This window comes from Lutjanus erythropterus, chromosome 4 (genome assembly GCF_056507025.1).
Source record: "Lutjanus erythropterus isolate fLutEry1 chromosome 4, fLutEry1.hap2, whole genome shotgun sequence".
NCBI classification, from domain to species: domain Eukaryota; kingdom Metazoa; phylum Chordata; class Actinopteri; order Lutjaniformes; family Lutjanidae; genus Lutjanus; species Lutjanus erythropterus.
In genome coordinates this window covers 28,068,137-28,094,036 of record NC_139320.1, presented here as the reverse complement: position 1 = coordinate 28,094,036, position 25,900 = coordinate 28,068,137, and the positions used below count along the sequence as shown (strand labels likewise).

The window sequence follows — 25,900 nt, the reverse complement described above, 5'->3', positions numbered from 1 at the left end:
CCATATTTATGTGTCTCTGTGTGTGTGTGTGTGTGTGTGTGTGTGTGTGTGTGTGTGTGTGTGTGTTTCATAACTGGACATAAATGTGACATGCTTGTTTGTTTCCAGCCATCATTAGAAGCCCGAAGACTAAAGAGCCACTAATGACACTTTAAGAGGAATTCACTCAACATGTTTGACATAATGAGAGACCTCTTTGGCAAGAGCACATTTACAAAGCACTTCATTCTGGTTTTCCATAAAAAACAGATGTTGATGATCTACTAACACAACTGTCTCTTGTTTCTAATGTATTCATGTTACTACGCTGCAGCCCCTCCCCACAGACACTGGGAGCCCTGCAGACAGGGCAACCTACTGCATCAAATGGTTTGCGTGACAACAAACCACAAAAACACACAACTTCCCCAGGCTGTCGTGCAGCCAGAGCTAAACAGCTGAATGTTTTTAGACTGAAAGAAACCAAAAACTCAAGATGGTGACGCCTGAATGCTTTTTTAAATCCAAACCACACTGTTTCATTATGCAACCTACAAACTTTAAACATTAGCCAATCAACAAATGAGGGACTAGCTGGGTGTGACACCTAAAAAGTTGAAGTTAATCCAGCTGACTTTAAAAGCAGCATATGCTATTTTAAAACTGCTGTTACCATCTTGTCATACAAAGACTAAAGCCGCGCTCTTTCCTTCACAAAATACACAAGTTTACCTAATTTTTGCACTCTGAATCTGTTAGATCATAAACACTTTCTCTTCCAAAAATCTTTATCAATAAATCCTCTCTGCTGACAGCCTCCTGCCCTCCCTGTAAATCATTGACTGTGGATGATAAAGAACTGTTTACCTGGAGGATCTCTTCATGGCTGCAAGGTTTCCGTTAGAGCAACAGTCAACAGTGGAGAGCAGTGGATCCTGTCCTGTTCAACAGCCGGAGCTACACACTGACTTCCTCATTCACTCAGACAACTTTTAGCTCAGCCTGAGGAGGCCCCTTCCTCCAATCAGAGTGCACTTCCTGACTGTGCAGACACGCCCCCTTCTGCCCCTCGGTAACCACACCCCCCCTTTAACCAAGAACTAGTGGAAATGTGATCCATCAGCAGAAAGAGAGGAGAGGGAAGGAAAGGAAAGGAAAGGAAAAGACAGCTGAGAGTAAAGAGAAAGAAAAGAAAAGTAGGAAAAGAGAGTAAAGGGAAGGAGACAAGAGTAGGCAAGGAAAGCGAAGCCGTAAAGGAAAGAAAAGAAAAGAAAAGAAAGGAGAAGAGAGCAAAGAAAAAAGAGGAGCAGAATGGATGCAAATGTTTATTAGAGAAAGAACAGCAGAGAAAAGTGGGGAAAAGAAGAGAGGAAGGAAGTTCAAGAATGACCGATGAGAACAGCAAAAAAAAAAAAAAAAAACATATAGAGGATGAAAAATGAAGAAAAAAGAAACTCAAAAGACTTGAAAGAATGAAAGACAGACAGATGGATAAAAACAAAAATGAGAACAATGGGCAAAGTGTGTGTGATGTGTAACCAAAGACGAACTTCCTGCAGGTTATTTTGCTGATGAAAAGGTGACCCACGTGCTGCGACACGTGGATCCTTCACTGTCTATCAGGCTCACAGCTGTGGCATCACAAAGACCAACAGCCTGTTTAACTGCAAAACGGAATTCATGGAGACATCCGAGCTTTAGTACAGGCGAAAGGGGAAGTGCTGACTGTGGAGAGTGTAACATCCGCAGATGACGAGGATGATGTTGGTGGGACACATCAGACGACACTAATGGTGATGATGCTGCGCAGAATTCATCTCTCACACGTCTCAAAAACGCAGTGTGGATAAATGAAGCCTCTCGCACATCCTGACCGAGTGAGCCTCAAACTTCTAAACCATCAGGTCTCAGCAGCTCCACAACGAAGCCCGTAAAATGCAAAATAACTTCAGCAAAATCAGATACACATGCTGATTAGGTTGGGGAGCAGAGGCAGTTGTTCCTCATGTCTTCCCCCCCACTGCACCATTTCTCTCTTTGTTGTTTATTTGATGTTAAGTATGAGGACGCGCAAACGTGAAGGAGCCAGTTGGATTGCTTGGCTTTAACACTGATCGAGCAGCGGCTGAAATTAATAACGGAAAAAATCTTCTCTTCTCCCTCTGGACTTCTGTAAAACAAAGATCTAATAATGCCTTTGGTCTAGTTTACAGATGGCACTTGGATGAACGATGGAATAATATAATAACTAATACCAATGGAGAAATAAGACGTTAATATCAGACATATTTAGCAGAGTTTCCAGAGGGTTTAAACAGCTGGTGGGACATGGAAACGGTGGTAGCCATCAATGTTTTTTCTATTACCAAAGGCAGAAATACACCCATCAGCACTGGAAAAGGAAGCGCGGGGTTCGCATTAAGTGCAGCGGACCTTGAGTCGATCGCTGCCCACAGCGTCTTCCAACTGTCCAGCCAGACCAGGCTGACCAAACGCCCCAGGAGGACAGGGGAGACAGAGGGGATAAGAGCCACGCTAACCCAACTTGGAATTAACGCTGGCTAATGTCCAGTCAAAGGAAATTAAGACGGACAAAATGAGACTCCAGCTAGACAAACAGTGACAAACCAGAGACTGATGTGTCCCCGTATTTACGGACATCCGCTCCACAACATGCATCAAGGTGCTGCACTTGATGGGTGGACCATGTACCGAGCCAACAGGACGCAAGAGGAGGAGGACTCTGTTTACATCAATGATACCAGGTGCTCAAATGTGGTCAAAGTTGGTTGACACTGTCAAATCTTTCATCTAAAGCTGTCCAGCATGTTGCTATTGCTTACACTCGCCCAGACGCAAGTAAAAAAAAAAATGCACTACAGAATTATTTCCTGGTTGTAAACGTATATAACTAACAGCAAAAAATGTGAAACATGCCAAAAATTTGTTTTTATTGTTTAAGAATTTGATAAAAGACACTTTCACACCATCTACTTCACTTGCAATCAAAGATTAAATTACATTGTTGTTATTAAATCTTTGATCACAAGTGCAGAAGGCAGAAGAAACTCTGCAAAACTTTTTTGGTCTTTCTTATTTTAGATTCTTTAAAGTCTCCAAACCCTTTGCCTTGATTACAGCTTTGTACAGCTGGTATAATTTGAACCATTTCTTACAAAAGAAATAAAAACATTAAATGAGAAATGTGTCAAAACTTTTGACTGGCGCTGCATGTTCTATGTATGTGTATAACTTTCATTTTTTCTGAGCCACCCTAAGGACAGATACATTTTCTGCTAATTTTGAAACATCTTGAAAATTTATCTGATTACTGGTTTTCACTTGATTCAGTAATTTCCCTGGATTTTTTTTTAGACAAAGGTGGCACAGGCTGCAGAGCGTGTGGCATGCTTTGTCTTTTTTATATTCTAAATGAACCATTTTCTTTTCAAAAGCTTCTGTGTCACGTGACCCACCTGTTGGTATCTGTTCATTGCTCACATTGGAAAGCTCTCTGAATGTCCTTTCAAATATCTTAATAACTTCTGGCACTTAAAAATAGACTACTGAGGTTTGACATCCAGTCCAAAGTCCTCTTGTAACTTAAGCTAAGCCAGCTTTCATTACAAACACACATTTGTTTGCCTCATGAATAACAGCATTTCATTGATTACCTTGACTTTGCAGGGAAAGAGAAAGGTCTGGCTCCAGTTATTATCAATATGCTATAATAGGAAAAGGGGAACTTGTTTAGGTAAAACATTTCATGTGCGGAGGCGAGCCCGCAAATTAAATTTGTCTAAATTACCACAGAAGAAAAGGTAACACCTGCTAGGTTGTTTATGCTCATACCGTTAGCGACCATTTTCGGTGTGTAGGCCAGCAGCTCGGAGGTTTGCTGTTGTTGTTTCTCTGGGACTTTGAAAACACAGACAGCAGATGCCGCAATGCTGCCTGAAACAATCGTCCAATGGCAGGCTGACGCCTACAGACAACATCTGGTGAGTTAAACTAAGTAGTTGCTGAAAAACACCACAATAGTTTGCGTTTTTTAACAAAGGTGGAGGCCCACTGATGAGACAGACGGGCAGGAAAACCCTGCTGACTGGTTCAACTAAAACTTGATATTGATCCTTTAAGACTTCATCCATCCATTCCCTATACCTGCCTATCCCAGAATGCACTGGAAGAGAGACAGGTCATACGATGGACAGGCTGCCAGTGTACCGAACATGTTGAGTACTCTAATGTTTAAAATAACTCTTAAGCTGCAGCCGCTCTTCACTCTTTTTCTTTAGGCCTCTGACTGGCTGATACACAGAGAGCTCAGACTGTCTGTCTGTCTGTCTAAAGAAAGAAAGACAAAAGAGAGAGACAAGCAGTAAGACAGCTCATTATAATGATCTAAAGTGACCCAGTGAACTTCCACCACAACCCTGCTGACCCACAAACATCCTCTCTGAGCTTGTTAGGACTCAAAATGAGGAGTTTGTGGTTTGTTTTCACAGCAGCAACTGGAACAGCGTTATGTTTCCTACGTTACATTCACCTCTGTGGAAAATGCAACCGACGATGAGTAATAAGAGATACAGAGTTGTTCACTGAACATGCTCATATTTTTTGTGAACGGATCAGTTTGCAATTAATGAACGTGGGCGTGGTATAAAATCTTAGGTTGATGATGCAGCCTGAAGTGTATGAGCTACACTGAACACTGGAGATTGTGTTACAGTGAGAAACAAACTGATAGATCTGCGTTATATTCACTGATCTCCTCTGTCTCGTCACCCTCTTTATCTCTGTTCAGCTCTTGTGTATTATGGGGCGTTCAATTTACACTGGAAAGTCGGAATTTCGAGTTCCCAGTTGGACATTTCAGCAGTATGTTTCTGTTCAAGTTTGCTGCATGCTGTAGTGTAAAACATTCTCAAATTGCTGTGAATTGTTGTTAATAACTATAGATATGAGTAATATCATGCACCACTTAGTATGACATCATTATAAAGACTCCAGCATCCCTGCAGGAGCAGATTCTGTTCAAAATAAGATTTAAAAAAATGGAAGAAATGACCGTGAACTCATTAATTTTAATATGGATGAACTGAACTTTGAGTTTGCTCTTTTTAAATAACTTGAACAACACTGAAGAGATATGCCTGATATTAGGAGGCGTTTATGAACTTAGAAATTAGATTAGATCGAGACCCTCACTCTGGACAGGGCTCCTTACCTTTTGCCTCCAGAGGAGCTGCTGGAGGAGGTGGTTCGACTCCGACTCTCGCCTCCCATCTCTCTCCTCACCAGGGTGAGACGCTCTGTGGACATACTCTTCCTGAAGGAGAGGAGACAGAAGAGGAGGAGGAAAAAACTGAAATCAGTCTGTTCTGACACGAGAAACTCATCTTTACCCTTCTTCACCTCTGCTCCCTGCGGCCACTGCTGCAAATGAGGTTACACTCCTCGTTAATTACCCTGGTTAGGTGGGGTCTCATAAATGAAACATGAGGTGATGCATTAGAAAAATTAGGTGTGAAGGAAAGAAGAAGGTTGAGCAATCTCAGGATTACACGGCAAAAAACTCACTGGCAAAATGACAAGCAGGGCTAACAGCTGCAGCACTGTTTAGGTGTGGCTGGCTGGAACCAAATTTTGGCCGATTCTGCCGAAATTCTGCTGAAATTCATCCAAAACCCCATTGATTTTTATTTTATTATGTTCCAATCTCTCCTGATGTACTTTTTGTGACTCTTGTGTGCACTTTCTCAGTTTCAGAAAGTTTCAGAAAGTTTGTAAAACTCTGCGGCTGGCAGAGAAAAACTGCCCTTGTCCAGATATATGCTGCTGAATAAATAACAGTAAGTACATCACATGTCGCCTTGTGGAAATGTGTGGTCAAAAAACATCTTTTCTTCAGTTAGTTTTTCTAGGTTTTCCACTTTTTCACCACAATCACTGCTCTCAGAGTTTCCGTCACCACTACTAATTTGTTCACTTTACTTTGATTCTTGCATCTCTCTTCCAAGATTAAGTGTAAATGCAAAAAAAGAATCTAAAAAAATCTTCTTTAGTGTTTTTTGTACCTCTTAATGGACTGTAGCACCTCCTTCTTCGGAGAGGAAGGGGAGGAGAGGAGGCGTTTCTGTTGCACGTAGCCGTTGCTCAGAGGTCTGGAGGGAAGAGCCTGCAGCAGCTGACGCACTGAAAGGTAAAAAAATATATATATCATTAACTTCAGTAAAGAATGAACTAACAGATGTTAACAAGTTTGTAGACAACCACTGTACAGCCCAGTGTCTAAACTAAATCTGGCTGTCACTCTGTCCTGTGTGTGAGGTGATGATGTGGCAGTAAAACTTCCTTTTTGGAAAAAAAAATACGTACATTAGACACACATATGATGCTTGTAAATTAAAAAGATAATTTTGCTAGTCACATCAAAGTCACAGTTTGTCAGAAAACTGTTGAAGTATAAGACTGTGAAAATCGCTAAATAAAAAGACTACACAGCCAAAAGTCACACGAGTGACATCACACTCTCCACAAGCTGCCCAGAACTGCTGAAGCTACGCTGCCGGTGTGGTTTGCAGCAGATTGTTGGCACATGAGCTTGTTCTTTCTCTTCCAGGCTGATAAAAGGACCAGTAGTCACTGGATAAAACACTTCAGGTAAGATAACGTTAGACAGAAGGACAGTGATGTTTTCTCACAAAACTTACTGGTACGACGACAAACTGCAAATTTCTTGACTTGCAAAATTATCTTTAGATGAAAAAAACTCATGTGTAATTCATGGCACAAGTAAAACAGGACCAAAAGATCATATCTTATTTTATTTTTTCCAAAACAGAGTCTCGTGGAGGACACCAGACATAGAGGGACCTCACCTCTGTATCCCTTTAGATTTTGTGTATTTGACACTGCAGGTGTCTGTGGTTGAACTGTCCTCAGGTGTCTGTTTTGCAACATGCAGTACATTTCATTGCATCCATTTAGTTAATTGTTTTTGTGGTTGACATGGAGAAGGATGCAAGCTGATTAATCTCACCTGGGCTCTTGAGCTATAAAATCTGGCCCCTGTGTTCACTCTTCCTGCAGCTGGTATCCACTCTGCTTTACTGTCTTTTGGTTTGTCTTATAATTTGTGTCAAACCCTGGTTTAATAAATCACTCTTGTTTTCAGGTAAATATCTTGTTTGGACTCATTCCTTGAGCCAGGATTGTGACAAATGGTGGCTCCTCCAGGATGCAAACCTGTTAAAATTAAATCAAACCACTGCAACACTTGTCTGTGAATGCTAAAATTAGTTTAGGTGATTTTTAGAAGCACAGAGTGCTTAAAGTGCCTTTGGTATTTAGCACTGTGGGCAATTTCCATTGTGGCATAATGAGAAAATGACAGTATAATCTCAGCGTTTACAGGACAGCAGCTGTAGTAATACAATGACTAATTCCTCATTTTGACAAAGATTAGCACACAACAACTGCAGCTCCTATGAGGGTTTGACAGCATGTCAGTGACTAAGACTCATGGGAGCTGTTGTTATTGAATGATTGCTCAAAATTAACTCTCCATTGCCACAGAGGAGATGCATTTATCTTGATAAAGGCAGTAGGAAAATGTTTCAGTTTATAGAAATACTGATGACACATTATGAGAAAAACACCTCTGTGGCTTTCCCTGATGTTTCTTCCATTTTTTCCTCTATTTAAAGGTTTTTTCTGGGGAAGTTTTTCCTCACTTGAATCAGGGATCTAAAAGACAGAGGGTGTCACTGTAAAGATTGTAAAGACTCCTGAGGCAAACTGAAATTAGAAATATTGGGCTATTTAACTAAATCTGGACTTCACTTTGAAAACAAACTAGCAAGGAAAGAGTGCAGGACTTGGGTTCAATATTCGTGGGTTCCCTGACTGACCTTTGGTGGGTGGTGCTGAAGCTGTGGTGGCCAGAGGTCTCCTCCCAGCAGCGTGGCCACCTCCTGTCTGCATGCCCAGGCTCTGCTCCTCACAGTAGCCCAGCCGGCGCAGGGCGTCGGCCAGAGCTGATTTCAGCAGCTGGATCTCGTCCTCCTGCAGCTGCAGCTTCTGCTCCAGGTGGGACACCCGGTCCTCCATGTCCATGTTACTGCTGGCCGACACCGTGTCATCTGCACAGGAGGAGAGACAGTTTTAGTTTTTATCAGACCCCCCCCCATTTGATAAGATCATACTATTATTCTCCTAATTGTGAGAGCTGTAAAATCCTTACCGTCATGACAGTGACATAAAATATCTCCATGCTGCTTGTCTGGTGTAATCCAAGTCTCCTAAAGTCCTGACAAGCTGTTTGAACACCGTCACACACCCAGTTCAGACAGTGTGCACCTGCACATGAATGTGGCTCCAAGCTAAGGATCTACAGTGAGGATTCAGGCTAAAAACACAGCGTCAATAACATTTTTTTAATTCAACCTGGCATGTCAGGGCTTTAGGAGACTTGGATCACACCAGACGAGCAGTATGAAGGCATTTTATGTTTGGTCATCATTCACTTCCAGTGTTTTGTGGACTGAAAAACTAAACCAGACCTTCAATCAGCATGAGGGCAAGTACATAATGACTGAATTTTAATTTTTGGGCAAACTATCCCTTTAGTTTTATTTTTGTCCAGCTGTCAAATTTGTCAGATTTTCAGTCTTGATCACAAAGGCGGACAGTAGAGCTATTCAGCCTCATTTAAAGCACTTTCAGTTGCACACTTTGTCAGAAAGGCATCTTTCCTTTTAAATTTATGCTCCCAAAGCAAAGCATATGAATGTCTTGTTCTTTTTTAAACAATCATCTCTTAATGTCAAGCAGAAATATTTTAATTAAATAATGATTTCCATAAAATATAATACATTTCAATTCAATGTAATTTTAAATGAGATCAACCTTCATTTTTTCCATGCAGCCCTCTCTTCAGGTGAATCTGATTTTGATTTTAGTGACTGAGATCTAAAGCAGCTTCCAATGCAGTTCAGACAGGGTCACAATGGGCAGGATACATGAGATACATGATGAAGAACACACTGTTACGACTTAGCACCAATGGACAATCCAGTACACCACAGACAGATAATTCTGAAATCTTCTAAGTCTTCAAACTAAATTACAGGTGTCAAATACAACACTGATTACAGTAGATGCAGATTTAAACACTGTCAATAGAAAAATACAAGGAAAAGGAGGTCACAGTTCAGCCCACAATGTCTGACAAACCCTTGATTTCATGGACATGAAGAGCTGAAAGAAAACAGCAATGAGCACTCCCTGTATATGAGAGAGAAGAGATTATAACGCTGTGAGAATCAGAGAGAAGGTATAAGAACTATGAGTAACCGCTGCCTGGATGGATATTGCCTCATTTGTTTGGACATAAACACAAGCAGCTGCTGTATGTGAGTGTTACAGATACCTGCTACTGCTGCAGCTGCTGCCCTGTGAATCAATGGTTCTGAGCTTCTCAGGGGGGCAGACAGGAAACTTAACTGGTTTTAATAATTTAGACTCTATGTGTTAGTGTGAGTCAGAGAGCAAGAGAAGGAAAACAACACCAGATAACAGAATGTGTGGTTGTTTTGTGGCACAGCATGTGGGAGAAGAAAAAAAAACAAGATGGAGTGATGGAAATGGAGTTTCAGACAGAGAAACAAATCTTTGTCCTCTTTACTACATCCTTGTGCATTAAGGTTTAAAAGTGCCCTGGGGAGGGTTTAACCACCAGCTGCACAATAGAGAAATGTTTTGATCAGCAGTTTAAACATTTCGTTTGCATCATTTGTACCTTTCTGCTTGCAACACCATCCCTGCCAGCTGCAGAGGGCAGTAATGCAAATGAAAAAGCACCAGTGCTGCTAGCTGATCTAAACATGGATGTCAATGATGCAGAGTGTTGGCAAGTGTTTTACAAGGAAGGAAATACATTCAACATGTTTGTTTGGCCTTGAGGACACACACACTGTGAGTTTTGGTGAGAAACACTGATTGTAACCATAAATGTTTACAAGGAAACTCCACAGGTTACCTTTAAATGTCAGAAATGCTAGAATTCATTTGTTTTATTTTAAGCCACAGCAGCAGCAGCATCACAGCTTTACAAAATTTTATGCAGAGATTTGTAGTGCCCAAACAGTATAGTGCTCTTTTTTTTCCTCTAGCGGGATTTTGAGTTGAAAAATTTCAGCTAAAGTTTGAGGAATTATCATAGAATTCATTCCAGATGTTCATGTTCACCACAGAATGACTTCGGTTGATCCTTTATCTAATCATCTAGCAGAACCATCAAGTCAAAATCTCCATTTGTCCAAAACTTTGGTTTGTGACCAGATGCCTGCAAAACTAATGACATCTCCATCAGCCTCAGATGTATATTGTGTTTAGTGCTGATCAGAGCTCAAGAAATAGGATTGCTTGATTACCCGAGGCAAGTAAAATACCATGGCAAGCCAGTAAATCTAACTATATACTTGCCAAGAAAGTCGAATTAAGCATTTTTTTCACAAGCTGATAATGGAAGGAAGGAGCATGCCACCTCGTTTCCTTGTCATCTCTGTCGAGAGTCATGCGTGCGCAGTGTGGATCAGGCACTGACGAGACAATGGCAAAGAACTCGCTGGTAACTAGGAGAGAAAACTTTGTAATACTGACCCTTCAGCATAACATTTAGCGCAAACACTGCAGTACAGCCTCACAGAGTCAACAGCATGGCTGCACACTCGTTAAAGAGGTATAAAAACTTCCCAGGCTCATGACACTCATCCTTGTTTAACTGGTAAATTTCAACCAGTAAAATCAGCTATTTATTTGATATATTTTTTGTTAAACATACTGTATGTGAGTGAATGATCTGCTGTTGATTCACCCCTCCATCCTCTGCCTTTATTCCTCTCTTGAACTCTTTCCAGCCTAATCGTCCACCGTCCTCCCACACACCACGGTGACATCACGGGAGGCCAACTAGATTATCAGAGGCAAACTGCCCAGTGTGGATTATTAATCTGCAGCCCACATCAACAGATTACAACCTGATAGAGTCAAAAACAAGTTCCTGGTTGGGCAGAACATCTCCATTCTTCATGCGTCCTAAATTCCAAACCCTGTCTGTCCTCTGTCATGAATTCGATGTCATTCAAGTGAAGAGACATAGTTACATCTTTTAGAATAATGTTTACCACTATGATACATCACCTTTTCTTTTAATAACAGTAAATACTTGGGATCTGAGGACACACGTTTTTGAAGTTTTGAAAACAAGATTCTTTCTCATTTTTGCTCGATATACAACTTCCAATGCTCAACAGTCCGGGGTCTTTGTTGTCGTATTTTGTGCTTCATAATGCACCACACATTTTCAATGTGAGACAGGTCTGGACTGCAGGCAGGTCAGTCTTGTACCTCAACTCTTTTACTATGAAGCCACACTCTTTTGTTGCTCCTGTCCCAACTTTTTCAAATCGTATTGCAGGCATCAATTTCAGAATGAGTGTATATTTACAAAAAACCCCAAAGATTATCAGTTTGAACTTTACATGTCTTGTCTTTCTACTGTATTCAGTTGAACTCAAGTTGAAAAGTATTTGCAAATCATTATATTCACTTTTTATGTATGTTTTACCCAGCCTCAACCATTTTGGAATTGCAGTCTGTATATATGAAAAACACCAGATTATTTATAAAAAGTACTGAATCCTGTCATAAAACAGTTCCAGTATCAGAAACTACTTAACATATCAGTATCAGCCTTCAATACCTGATTGTCCACTTAACTATACACCATAAAACCAAGCCTAAAATTATTTAAATATTATTATGTTAAGTGATATCACATCTAAAGTAGACTGAGCCTTTGTCTGAGGCTGCTTGAAAAATAAAACACATTAGTTTAATCAGTGAAAGAGACAAAAGGCTAAAACAAACCTACCTACACATTAAAATAACTTAACAGTAATAACTCGGCATGCTCTTAAGTTGAAAATCTAACATGCACTTCCTTGTCCTCCATACTTTTAATGCAAAGGTCACAACTAATCATAATTCCACCATTCAGAGTTTTGAGCTGAGTCAAATGAACATATTAACTTTAAATTAAAACGAACACTGCCCTTTTAAAAACAGGGATTTTACAGGTCACACTGCTTCAGCGGGAGCCAACGCTCCACTCCCAGCATGCATCGGTCTTACAGCGCTGTAAGCTGAGCCAGGGGACACAGGGAGCACTGTTACTGTTACTGTATCACATCTTGCAGTCAAATGAGACAGGAAGGGGCCAGGAGGAAAACAAGCTGCAGATTTACATACAGAAGTCAAGATCAGGAGAGATTTGCATGGCAGAAGAGCCCGATGGAGCGGCAGCATAACGTCCGATTACATCAAGCTTTCGTTGGCAGTTTCGCTTCATAAATTCCTGCAACTTTCTGCTAATTAATCTGATGTGGGAGGATTGGACTGGTTGGTTGTGTGGTCTGATACCAAAAATAGAGGTTGTGGTGACCACAAGCTTCAGCTGACTGGAAATTATTTAATTTAACTGTTCATCATTTTTCTACTTTTAACAGATATCAATAATTCATTTAAACGTAGTATTTTATCCCAGAGCTTCAGTTACCATTGAAAAGGTGGGCTGGGTTTCCCTTTTTGAATAGCTGTCAGCTTCTGGAAGCCTTTCATTTGTCTTCATTATGGTCTAAATGCAGGTTCAGAGTCAATGATCTGATGATGATGAATGAAAATTAAAACTCAGTTAATGTAAATTAATTATGGAAAGCCAATTCCCATTTAAATATTATTGCCATGGATGTTTTGCATGGTCAAAGTATACAAATAAAGTGATGTCTAACCTCCTTAATAATAGGCTATACAAATAAAATCACTAAAAAGCAAATCTTAGTGTTCAGAATATTTTAGATAAAGCAGAGAAAGAATTACAGTCAGTCACAGTAATACAAGAGCAAACCAACTCACATGGTGGAAATCAAGCACTTGTTTTTTTTCCACATCACTTTTGTAGGGAAAAGAACTTTTTAATAATAGAGAAACAAACGTCTGAACTACATTAGTTGATGTATGAGAGGACAGATTGTAGGTGGGAGGAGATCGAGAGTGAAGGGAACAGAGAAAGGACTCAGAGTGAGAGAAAGAGATGGGAGGAGAGTGAGAAGAGTGATTAATGTTTAACTAAATACAGAGATAATCGTCTTTATCTAAACCGATGTGACCGCCAGGTACGCTGAAGTGAAACGGAAAGAAAAAGAGTGAGACAGCTGAGTGAGAGATCAAATTCATTCATTCATTCAAACCTTTAAATAAACATTTTCAGTGGTTTAATTTAGTAACAAGTAAGTTTATAACACTGCCTTACAGTAACGTGAATAAAGCTTTAATATTACCTCATGATGATATCCGTGATATGAGCCATGTCAAATAGATTTTCATCAGCAGCAGTGGTTGTTGGAACATGAAAATAATAACTCCCATGATCCTCCTCTTGGGGAGATGCCATTTTCATTCTATTGTTATTTATATATACACACACATACTTGTAGTCAGGCATCTCTAGCAGTTGGAGGTTCAGTGCTGTGCTCGGGGGTCCTTATGGACTGAGCTATTACCGCCCGTACTGTATGTTTAAGCTTTACATATCTACAGAAAATGGCAAGGTTATTGGATGAGATATACCGCATGTGACCGCCGCTTAGCTGTTGCTTCGGGACCATGGACAGCGCTGTTTGTTCTACGTTGAGTGCGTGCACATCAAGCCCCTCAGGAAGAGCGCCGGGCTTTGAAGCTTGACACAGTGGCCAAGCCGTGTAATAAGGCCCAAAAAGACTTTTCCCAACAGACAGTTGTGAAAGAAGTGCTGTAAAATGGTGGATACATTTTTCTGAGCGCCACAACTCCCTCAAAATGACTTTAATTCATCCTGTCTGCATAGTTAAATTATTTCATCCCATTCAAGTTAGCAGAAGTTAGGGGTTGGCCTGTTAGTTCGGTCGGTGGAGCGTTCGCCCCATGTGCTGAGGGTGTGGGTCCTCTGCAGTGGCTGTGGATTCACATCCTGCCTTTGCTACCTGTCTTTCCCCTCCTCTCTATCCCGCTCCCTGTCAAATCTTCAGCTGTCCTATAAATTAAAGGCATAAAAACCCTTCTCAAAAAGTAAGTTAGCCACTCCAAAAGAGTTGCTCTATGGGCTGCATGATGAGGAAGCTCTGACACTGAAGTTCAGTGTGTCCATTTGTGCACCTATTTCTTTAAATTACCTCCATGGTGCACATAGACAGACTGGCTAACAGCTAACACACTAGCTAGCAAACATCACATGGTGTGTGACGTTCAACATGTCACAAACTGCACCACCCTCCACCACGAGGAAATTCTCATCCTGGAGGAGGAAACACTGACAGATGTTAACATTTAGCATCTTTACGTTTAACTTGACATGTTAACTGTTCTATACTGAAGAGAAAGAGCCTGAGAGAGGAAGAGGGAGGCATAATGATGAGCAGAGAAAATGGAAAGACAGAGCAAACAGATGGAGAGATCAGCAGAGTTCACCTTCATCTCCTCTACTGTCAGGACACCTGTTTAAAAACACTGCAGAGCCGGCTACTTTTCAGTTTGCCCTTGAATTATCAGACACACACACACACACACACACACATTACAACAACGGTTACACCTCAGCAGTATTCCATTACTTTCCTTCTAAACCTCATCTATTTGATATTCAGCAGGCAACACACACACACACACACACACACACACACACACACACACACACACACACAGGCTCAGTTCCCTCTCTGTCCCAGCACACACAGACAGACAGACTGTAAAGTGTTAGTTAAAAAAACAGCTGACATGAAGCTGATTCACACACACACGCGGCCGCTATCAGGAAACAGACAGAGGACAGAAGAGAGGATGGACGGATGGAGAGGAGGAGGGAGAAGAAGTTGGGGGGACGGTAGTAAAAGGAAGGATGGAGAGCAGACGGATGGAGAGACGTGGATGGCGAAGAGCAGAGGGGGTGGGCTGTGCGAGACGGACAATGGGAGGTCGGGTCGGCGCGGGGCAATAAGAAAACTGCTGAAATATTCATGGTGCAGTGAAGTGATGATGAAGGTGGAGCTCGTTTCGCCTACCTGCCATCGTGCCACGCTGAGCGTCCCGGTACCTCCTCCTGTCAATCAACCCGCGTGTCAGTCCACGGAGCAAACACTCAGGCAGGTTGTCCACTTGTCTCACTCTTCCTCCCCCAGAGGCTCTCTGGACTACGACTCCCTCCCCCTTCCCGTCTGCAACCAGCGCTCGATCACACACACGCACACTTTGTCACGCACATGCACACGCACACACACACACACACACGCACACACACACACACACACACACACACACACACTCATAAACTCTCATCTCCCATCCTCTCCTGCTGAACCACTCCCTCCTCCACCTCTGTTTCCTCCTCTCTCCCTCTCTCGCTTCCTGGACCACTCCCTCTTCCTCCCATCATCCCCTCCCCCTTTTCTTCCCTCCGCCTCCTTCATCCTCTTCTTCTCCTCCTTCATTTCATCCCTCCTCCTCCACCTCCTCCTCCTCATCTTGTTAGCTATAGCCAGAGAGGGCAGAGACAAAAGGGGCGGAGCATGGCTTGGGGCCCAACACACACACACACTGCACCAGCATCAGCATCTGTACAGCCAGGCACCACCAGGAAGAGATGCTGCAGAGCTGGACTCCGGGATCAATCACACACGCACACACACACACACACACACACACACACACACACACACACACACACACACACACACACAAAGGTGATGCAGCACATGTGACTCACACGCAGAACTCAAAATGTACAAATTGTCCAACCATCACAGCTTAAAATACTCCTGTACTGTTTCTCATTAAAATTTGAAAACCTGCCAACACCAATAACAGAGCTGATTTTTTTTAAAGGGAAAAAGTCTGCTGATACTCTACATTTTTCTTTTTGACAACAAATTTCCAATACCAATAACAAAATGATCCCTCGAATAAGAATCATCTGCATAGCCAAAACCTCGTAAAGTTTATTTCTCTGCGCCGTCGAGCTACAATGTGGTCCAAAAACTATTAAGCAAATATAAATTTGGGATTCCCCGACACATTGACGGATACATGTCCAATATTGATCATATTTTTGTTTCGTTATAGCAGCTGTGTAGCAGTATCAGGTCAGTTTGACTGCTTTGTAGTGTATGAGGATCTCCACCAGGAGGCAGCATATCCTTGGATTTAAACGCTGAGTGATCGTACACAGTGAACAAAGTGGAACACACCTTGTTCACCATTTACGGTCACATGCAACCACACACACACCAGTGTTGCTCTCAGTCGCATGCAGGGGAGTGTTTTTCCCCGGAAATTGAGTGTATGACTAGATTTTTGACACCTGGATCATACCGCACAAGTTCTATGAGACTTGATGATAATAACAATAATAATAATAATAGTACATTTTATTTATAGAGTCCTCAGGACCCTGAGAGACACTTTACATAGGTTAAAAATATACATTAAAAAAGATAAGTTATGAGCAATTCCAAAGAGGTGCAGTTTGATCAGTGTTTTGAATGTGGAGAGGTCGGTGCAATCTCAGATATGTTTTGTGGAGAGAGTTCCTGAAGGAGAGAGGTGCTATGAAGATTGCTGTGTCACCCCAGAGCTCTGTCGTTTTGCTATAGCTTTGTTATGAAAACAGAAGCACCATCAACTTCAACAAGTCTGGGAAGCAAGTTTCGGATTCATTCTCTGTTCATGTGACATGCAAAAAAAAAATCTTCAGGATTTCAAGGCAACACGAGGTGAAGAATTTATATACAAATCATTCTGGGGGTGAAGTGCTCCTCTAGGTTCATTATCATGCCACAATGTCACCGACTCGGCTGAGATTTGGCTTCACTTTTTTACGTAATTGATTTTCGCATTTGGCAACTAGAAAGCACTGATCCTCATCTCCCGATTGCTTATTTTCACGATAATGATCGGCAGCCAGACGATCTTGGCGTCCTAAATTGTTGGCAAATTAGCGCACTGTTGCACATGGCGACATGTTCCTTCATCAACACAAACCACAGCCTCTGTGGTTTATTCTAAGTGAGTCCCACACACCATCCTGCTGCCAGAAATACTCACTACACCATTGAATGTGTATCAGTCTCCAACAAGTGAACTATGGTCTTACATTTGTTACTCGGTAGCTCCTGCTGAAAACTTAAGACGCCAGCTGTTTAAAAAAATGAAAGAATATTAGTGACCCTTTTTTTTATTATCAAATTATCCTTCGACATCCTCATTAAAAATCTGTTGAGTAAACAGACTTTTTACTCTACTTTTGACGGTTTAACATTTTGAAGGTATAAGACTTCCGTCAGACTAAACACCACAGCTCAGTCAGCTACCAGCTGAGTGATGTGGGTTTTATTCTTCATCTATAGTAAATGCCAACAAAGTTGGTAAATGACAGGTCTGTGCAGCAGCACAGTGTGTGTGACTGGCAGCTCCTGTTGCTGTAACACCGCACACACTTCCTCAGACATCAGTCAATTCATCTTAATCTACAGCTGAAGGAACACACTGTACTCTGCTCTACGGCTGTAGTTAGCAGCCAGAATACGTCTATGATTCACAGTGAATGTGCTCCTGGTGTTATTATACACTGTACAGCTGCACTGTATGTTTAAATACATCACTCTTATCAAGCTGAATCATACAATGAGGCTGTAAAAAAATCCATCCATTCAATACACAGTCCCTCCTCTTTCCCTAAATTAAATTCTGGATGTGAGCACTATGAGACGTCTTCTCCACGCCCTGCTGGAGACTAAATCAAATCTGAGTGAAATACAAAACTGCAGAGAGAAAGAGAGAGAAATCTGGAGACACCAACAAGAAGAGCTGAACCTCCTGCAGACACTGAAGAGCAGAGAGAGCAGTCTGGACTGTGGACACCGACAGTTACCTCTTACTGCCACCTGGGGCTGCTGCTGTGAACTTTTGCACAGAGCAGATTTAAATGTAGAGCTTGTTTTTTTTTTTTTTATTGTTTTTAATTTGTCTCTGCGCTGATGTCGGGACAATAAAAAGAGAAAAAAAGATTCAAGGGATAATGCTGTAGTTTTGATGCAGGCTACAAATACTTAAGGTCTGGAGTTTAACCTCAGCAGGATCATTTAGATAAAGCCATTAAAGCTGCAGAGTCATATAGTTTTGTATTTTTCATTGTTTTTTTTTTTACATCTTTCTTTCAATTTAGTTTAGTTCCATTTAGTTTCTACTGTGGTTTTGCTCATTTCAGTTTAGATTATAGCAGGGCTGCAACTAATGATTATTTTCATAGTTTATTAACTAGTCAACAATAGTTGTTTTGTTTTGCAATGTCAGAAAGTGGTGAAAAATGTCAGTCAGTGTTTCCTAAAGACTCAGATGATGTGTTCAAATGTCTTGTTTTACTCACAACCCATAGATATTCAGTTTACAAGGTGAAATCAGAGAATTTCGACTTTTATTCTTAAAAAAATAACCAATTAATTGATTATCGAAATAGTCTGCAATTAATTTAATAATTAATTAATCGATGATTTCCACTCTAGATTATACTGTTTAAAAATGTTTTTATCAGGTGTCGCCCCAATATGCAGAATTCCTGCAACATTTTCTGCAGATTTTAAATGAACAGAGATGCTGCTTGTAATTTACAGTTACATGTGTTAATTTTCTCTCTCTGCTCCACATTCAACCTCACATTTTAGTGTCCATATATCCTACATTTTATGCTGGTTGACTTTTCCAAAAAGTTTTCTTTTGAACTCTTGGTGATGAAATAAGATCTCAAATTTAAAGGTTCTGACTAAAATCTACTAAATCTTAATCTTAAATGAATATTGTGCATCACGTTACAAGCAAAAAAATATTCTCAGAAAACTGTAAAAAAAAAAAAAAAATATATATATATATATATATATATATATATGTGGATTCCATTTAGGCCAGCTTATTAGCAATCAAGGAAACTGATATTTGGAACATATACATGTGTGGCAAAAATAAAAATCTTGGAGTCAAGATTTAGAATCACACAAACTAACACAAAACTTTATTGAAATGCTTTTAAGCATTTGTTTAATTCAAAAAAGAACTTTATCTGAAAACAAAAGGTGCAGGGAGCTGCCAGAACTATTTATTAAAGTTTAAAAAGTTAAGTCTCAAAGTGAATTTTTTTTTTTTTTACAAATAAATAAACAAAGAGCTCCCAAAAACTTTTATAAAGTAAGTACAATTTCAATAAATGAAACCAGTAATACTTAAATTTGTGCTGAAATGCCTGCAGACACAGATAGAAGCTGCATCAGAGCCAGAGTTTTACATTTTTAATAAATTATATAATGAATCCAATGTAAAAAATGCTGAATATCAGATCTGATATTCTGCCACACAGATTAACAGTGAAATCCTTTCAATATTAGTTTTAGGTTATTTTTTATTATCACATGCGGGTATTTATCAGGGGAAGATTTAACAAGTTCAGATTTAGCTTTACAAAGTCATGTAGACATCTCAGTCTCCATAAACATGAATCAACGCCTCCTCATGCCTGCTGTGTTGACAGAGACTAAAATTAATTTGATTTCCTGTATATTTTTTATTTAATTTCAGTTATTTTTGGAAGTACACATTATCATTTAAGCTAGTTTTTTTCCACACCTAATTTTAGTTTTCAGTTTAGTTTTAGTTTAACTTTCAGCACCAGAGAAGCCAGACTGACTCATTTTATTGCTCCTCAGGCCACGACACAGAGGATCCAACCTGCACCTGAGTACAATAAAACCATAAAAACTACAACGGCAGAATGCAAACTGACTTTGGCTCGAGATGTGACCAGCTGGCCGAGGAGAGCAGATCCGCTGAACGCTCTGCGGAGGATCTCTGGTTACCACGAGAGGACAGATGGCAGAGGAAGAACGATGGACGGACAGACAGACAACAATGACGAAAAGGAAGAAAGAAGTCGGTTGGTTGAAGCTCACTCGGCAGCTGCCACGCCGCTCAACAGACCAGCAGCACATCCAGATTCCAACATGGCGGATAAGACGGTACCACCGTTCTAGTGTCTCATTATCCTCCAGTCCGATGTGTTCTGTCACCTGCTGCAGCAGCGTCTCCCTCCTGACTTCATGCTATCTCAGGTTTGGTTCACACTTCACACAGGGTTATTTTCAGCATCAGTTTCAGCACTTATCACCATAAATGTGTTTTGTATCACAAGTCAAGATTTATCACTGTATTTCAGTCTGTTTATCAACTGCCTGATGGCTGCAGTCGTCATGATTTTAGGTCTTTCAGGACCAGGAGCGACTGTTTTCCCTGCAGGTCACGACTAATGACTGTATATAAAATGGACGTCATAAGAGATCAGCAAAAGTGAAGCTCCTCCATCGCCACTTGGTATGCGGCTGCAGCACAGATTGTAAACCAAGTCCCCTCCATTGAAATGGAGGAAACACGGCCCAACATGGTTTCTGTCATTTTAGTCAGTTCTAATCACGCTGATGTTGGTTCAAGTGTTCATTTTTCTGATCAATTTGGTTATAAAAATGAGGTTTTATGCCATGACTGACAGCTAAACTCCGGCCGGGTGTGTGGTGCTGCGGTTCCAACCCTGATCGCTTTCTGTAGGAAGTGGGGTTGCGTCATCCATCTTTATTTACGGCCACTGGTGACCCAAAATAGCTAAAAATACCTTTATTGCACTGTCCCTGCGTAAACACTGCAGACCAGGACTCCGACACATTTGACATTTCAAACAGACTCAAATTTCCAGACTTCTCAGCAGATTTTTCAGACCATATTTGACATCTGAGCACAGCTGTTTATTATGTACATAACTTGTTTTAAAATCTGTTTTTTTTTAATGTGTTCTGTTCTGACTGTGTGACATTATGATGCCAAATAGTCGCAAGTTTTTAGCTGCTGTAGCTCATTACTCCCACGCAGATAGTTGAACAGCGCTACATGGTCAAACATCTCTGCCCATTAAACTTACCAATATGCTCAATAAATAATATTGCTTTATTGTTGTCCTCACATTTTTTGCATTTTTTTGTATGTAAAGCTAAAGAAAAGCTTCAACTCAAGGATGAACGCTGCCATAAAGGTTTGCTGTCCTTCTGCAGGGAATGTAGCGTTTACTTGTCTGACAACTACATCACTGCATAACTCATAAATGTTCAAACAAGCTTAATATTTGGTTATTTGTGATGCTACGTACAGTACATGTGCAACTCAGAGATACTGGTTGTGGATGTCTGGATTTGGCTCGGTCATGAGGCACTCAAAGCAGAGAATTTCTTAATTTTATATTTCAGACAGCAAAATAGTCTGGAAACACAAATATTCACCCATAGTTTTTCTTTTTTTTTCCCCTAGACTTATCCAGAGATGACTAAAATCAAAGTCTGCATGAGGGGCCCTTGTTGCAGACTCAGAGCAGCAACGGTGCACAGTAACAGGGAGGGACGTGATCATAAGACGAGGACAGAGTTCAGACTGAAGTGTCCTTCATATGAAACCGAATCCCTTCCAGCTCCAGAGACTTTGACCTTTGACCTCTGAGTGGAAGCAGAGAGACATTTTCCCTTCCTTTTGGGCTTCAGTGAAATTTATCTGAAAATGTCAGCAAGCACATGCAGGCCTGTTTTTCTATTCTTATGAGGACACTCTCACTTAGTCCTACATTTAACCTTGCATCGACGCTCTGAACCAGATATAATGGAAAATAAAACATCTTTGTTTCTATCAGAGTGAGAACATTTGATGCTGGGAAATATAGTGACACACACTTCATTAAGGGGATAGTTTGAATTATTTGAAGTGCAGGAAGCTCAGCGATGTGCTGCTGTGGACAGGGTCAGCCGCAAAACCTTAAAAAATCTATATCAGTTTAAGTGGACACTATATTTAGAATATTTTCACAGGTTTACTTTGTCATCAGACAGCCTTTTCTGATGGGAAATCGCACTTATACGAGCCAAATATCACTCTCTCCAAATCCACCAGACTCCTTTGACAAAACAAATAATTTTAACCCTGCAGAACACAGGAGCTGCAGGTCTACCGCTGCTGATCTGTTAGTTTGCTTGTGTTGTTGTGTGACTTCGGTGGTTTGAAGGGTTAGTTTGGATTCACACAAATTCTCACAAAAACACAAACAAATAAGCCGATCGAGGCAGCAGCAGACCAGCAGGTCTTGTGTTCTGCAAAGTAAAATTACTTGTTTTGTCCATGGAGTTTGGTTGGTTTATAGAGAGCAACATTTGGCTCATATCACAGCAGTTTTCTGTCAGAAAAAGCTATGTGACGGCGAGGCAAGGCGGTGAAAATATTCTAAATATAGCATACACTTAAATACATTTCATTGCAGACCCTGTCCACAACAGTACGTTGCTTAGCTTCCACTCTTCTCCAAACTGGTGGTGTGTCTGCCCCCATCTACAACTATGGATAAGTACCTCATGCCCACTTTAATAAATCCAAAACATCCCTTTAATTTTAGTCCTAATTAAACCCAGAACCAAAGCTGTAAATTAAAAGAGTAAATAAATCAAACATTTGGTGCTCAGAAACACAGAAACACAACTCAATAATCTACCAGTTTCTCTCAGGGATCAGAGTGACTGTATTGAATCAGTCTCCCTCTCTGCAAATGTTAATTTAACTCCAGTCTGAAGCAGATATGTGTCATCCCACGCCGGACAAAAACTACCCAGGTTAAGCAGCTGATCCTCCCTGCAGGACCAGCTGTCACTCCACCAGCTCTCCCTCCTGCATCAGCTGATATTACTCACTTTATATTTTTTTATTTTCGCTCGTCACCTGTGCTTTAAGCTCCTGTGCAGCTCAGTGGGCTCAACCTGAGCTCTGTGTCACAGTTTAACTAAAATCTTTGTTTCTGGAACACCCCAAACGGTTTGAATGGCACATGCTACATGCCGGATGATGAACATCACAGCTCCGATCAGACTCCCATGACCCCTTGCTGTCTCTGCACCTGCTGCTCAATATGGCTGTCTGTGAAGTTCAGTCGACTGCAGGGACGGTGAACGCTCTCTGGGACGACAACATCAGTTTACATTCATTTATCTGATGATATTTCTAAAAGGCATCTACTGTGTTTGAAACAGCTGGAGGAACCATCGCTCTCTTGTCCAGCTGACAGAGACACATTTTAATCATCACACACAATCCTCCATTGTTACCCCGACAGATATGATACGGCCTGGCAGCGGCGGCAGCGGCGGGATATTTGCATTATATTTGTAAAGCAGGATGTGACAGATATAAAGAGACAAACTGCCAAATGACCATCAGAGGTAATCACATATTCAAATCCAGAAAACTATGGATCGTGTTCAAAAATTAAAGGTGACAATACTGCAAACACAACAAGATTCCCACTGGTGATGACAGCTTTTTAGAGTTACAGACAACGAGTCACTTCTGTTTTCTAGACAATTAATCAAAATATTACAAAATCACAATATGGCCAAGTGCAAAAACCAAACTGCAAGAGCTGCTTTTTTTTTTGATAAAGGTAAAAATATGTCACATCATGCCTTAATAAATGAAGCATTGTGGTGCTGCAGAGACGCTCCAGCACACAAATCATATTCTCCAGTCATAAGGGAACGTACTTGTTTGGTGAAAACCTCAGCAAAAATCACATCATCATTATTTTGATATTTTTATCAGTAAAAAAAATTAAATATAAAAATTGCCATTCCCACTAAAATTGTGACTTACATCTATGGTTGGGGACAGAACTTCAATACTACCGACCACCTCATCATCCATCACCACATTTCTATACCTTAAGAGTAAATGTCCGAGTCGTGGTTTGTTTTTGTGTTGTAAAACTGCTTTTAGTGGAAAAACGAAGAGGTTCTGAAACAAAGAACTAACAGGTTTAAACAAACGACTTACGTTTAACCAGACTGTGGTTTATGTTTTTGTGTTATGAATCTGCTTTGTGTGTGTAAAAAAGGAGCTGAAAAGTGAAACCAAAGAGTTGTACCATAATGCATAATGTAATTTTCATTTTATTAAAATGTATTTTTATAAAATTGGTATTGAAATAAGTATCATTCAAGAAAAGTTATCAATGTCAAGGTATCGCTGAGTACTGGTACTTACAATTTTTGAATGATGCCCAGCCCTAAAATACTTGCAGTATGATTACTTTCTTGTTGCATATCGTTCAGCTCAACTGTAGACTGTTTGGAGTCTCAGTGAGTGTCTTTACATGCACACTATCTCGACTATGATCAGGTTTTTGGAGTATCTGGGTTTTGTTTTGCACACGTAAACAGCTTATCCCATTTTCGAGAAACCTGAATGCTATGCAGAAACCAGGATACTGTGGCATGTAAACATCTTCTCCAGGTTTCTGAACCATTTCATTGAGGCTGAGATGGCGAGATATCGAGACACACCTGCAGGAAGACGATCAGAAAACTGAAAACTGTTACAATCGTGTATACAGAGATCTGAATAACCAGGTTTTTCACGTTCCATGTAAAATCCATATCCCTAATATAATTAAAAACAGGCTAACGCCCAAAAGGGATTCTAATGCACATGCATACACACTCACTGACATCTGATAGCTTAATGAAACAGTAGGCGCCAGCTTGATATATTTCATCCTCAGAACACAGGACAGGAAGTGGCCCTAAATGTGCCTCATCCAAATGTTTGCTGCACTCTATTACAACTCATTTCTACAATAACATCAAATGCAATGGATGGAAAAGCAACAGGAGCCACAAAAAAGCATGCAAAATGCATAATCTGAAATATAAATGGATACTGGAAATAGTTCTCGTCTTCTGCACTGAATAAAACATAAAGACCATACATCCAAGCTAACAGAAGAGTGTCTGGAAGTCCCATTCAAACACCTTCAACATGTTGTTTTTTAATGGCTACACTATACTTTCCTAGGGAGATAAAAGCCTTCAAATCATGAAATAAACTATAAAACGTCCATAAGATGAAGGCAGACAGAAATAAAACAAGCCAGCATTCCAGGAATATATCTGAGATGATAAATTTAATGCCATTCATATATAACGCATCCAATCAGGCTGATTTGCGCAGTCACAGGACATTTCGTCGGATAATCAGCTGGAGAATATTTGTCTACAGGTTTTCCACCGAGTGAATCTCATTGTCAACACATTCAGCCTCACTTTGTGCAGATTTTTAAACGTTTCAGGACGCCTTCCACAAAGTCCATTTAAATTGTGTGTTTTTCTTGTGTGGTGTGTTGATGTGGGATGAGGAGCAGCTCACCGTTGTTGCAGTACTGTAGCAGCAGGTTGGTGCTGTCATACAGGCTCCCACACGAAGCGATCCGCTCAGACATCCTTCCTTCTCCTTCTCCTTCTCCTTACTCCTTCTTTCTGTCTCTTCCTCCTCTCGGGTGGCTCCTTTGTCCTCCTTTCACCCCTCTCCGTCTCTTCTTCACGCTGTCACCCCCTCCTGTCTCCCCCACATTCATAGGCAGACAAACAACAAACACCTTTACCTGCCCCGCCGGCTCCCCCTCTACCTCTACTCTCCCGCTCCTCCTGCCTCACCGACCAGCGTCGAGCTGCGCGCTATGAGACAGGCTGCACTTCCGCTTCGCACTTTCAAAATAGTCGCCCAGACTGGCACATAGCTACCGCCTGCCTTATTATAGGGATTAGATTAGGTTTAAATTTAAATCTTAAATTATTTGAATAATTTAAACAATAGTTCAGTGACAGATATCACATCCATAGACTCCCTCACTTATAAAAAATATCTGTATGACACA

General features: G+C 40.8%; 1 protein-coding gene across 1 annotated transcript in view; it reads right to left on the bottom strand.

Annotated features, from left to right (window-relative positions):
- The window catches only part of eml2 (EMAP like 2), a 51,087-nt gene extending 25,607 nt beyond the window's left edge, over window positions 1-25,480 (bottom strand). Inside the window, exons 1-4 of the mRNA XM_084717510.1 lie at window positions 25,393-25,480; window positions 7,896-8,126; window positions 6,060-6,177; window positions 5,210-5,311 (exon numbers count right to left, since the gene is read on the bottom strand). Coding sequence (XP_084573636.1) covers window positions 5,210-5,311; window positions 6,060-6,177; window positions 7,896-8,126; window positions 25,393-25,465 — 524 coding nt within the window. The 5' untranslated portion in view covers window positions 25,466-25,480. The remainder of the gene's footprint in view (window positions 1-5,209; window positions 5,312-6,059; window positions 6,178-7,895; window positions 8,127-25,392) is intronic.
- Window positions 25,481-25,900: the final 420 nt, after the last annotated feature.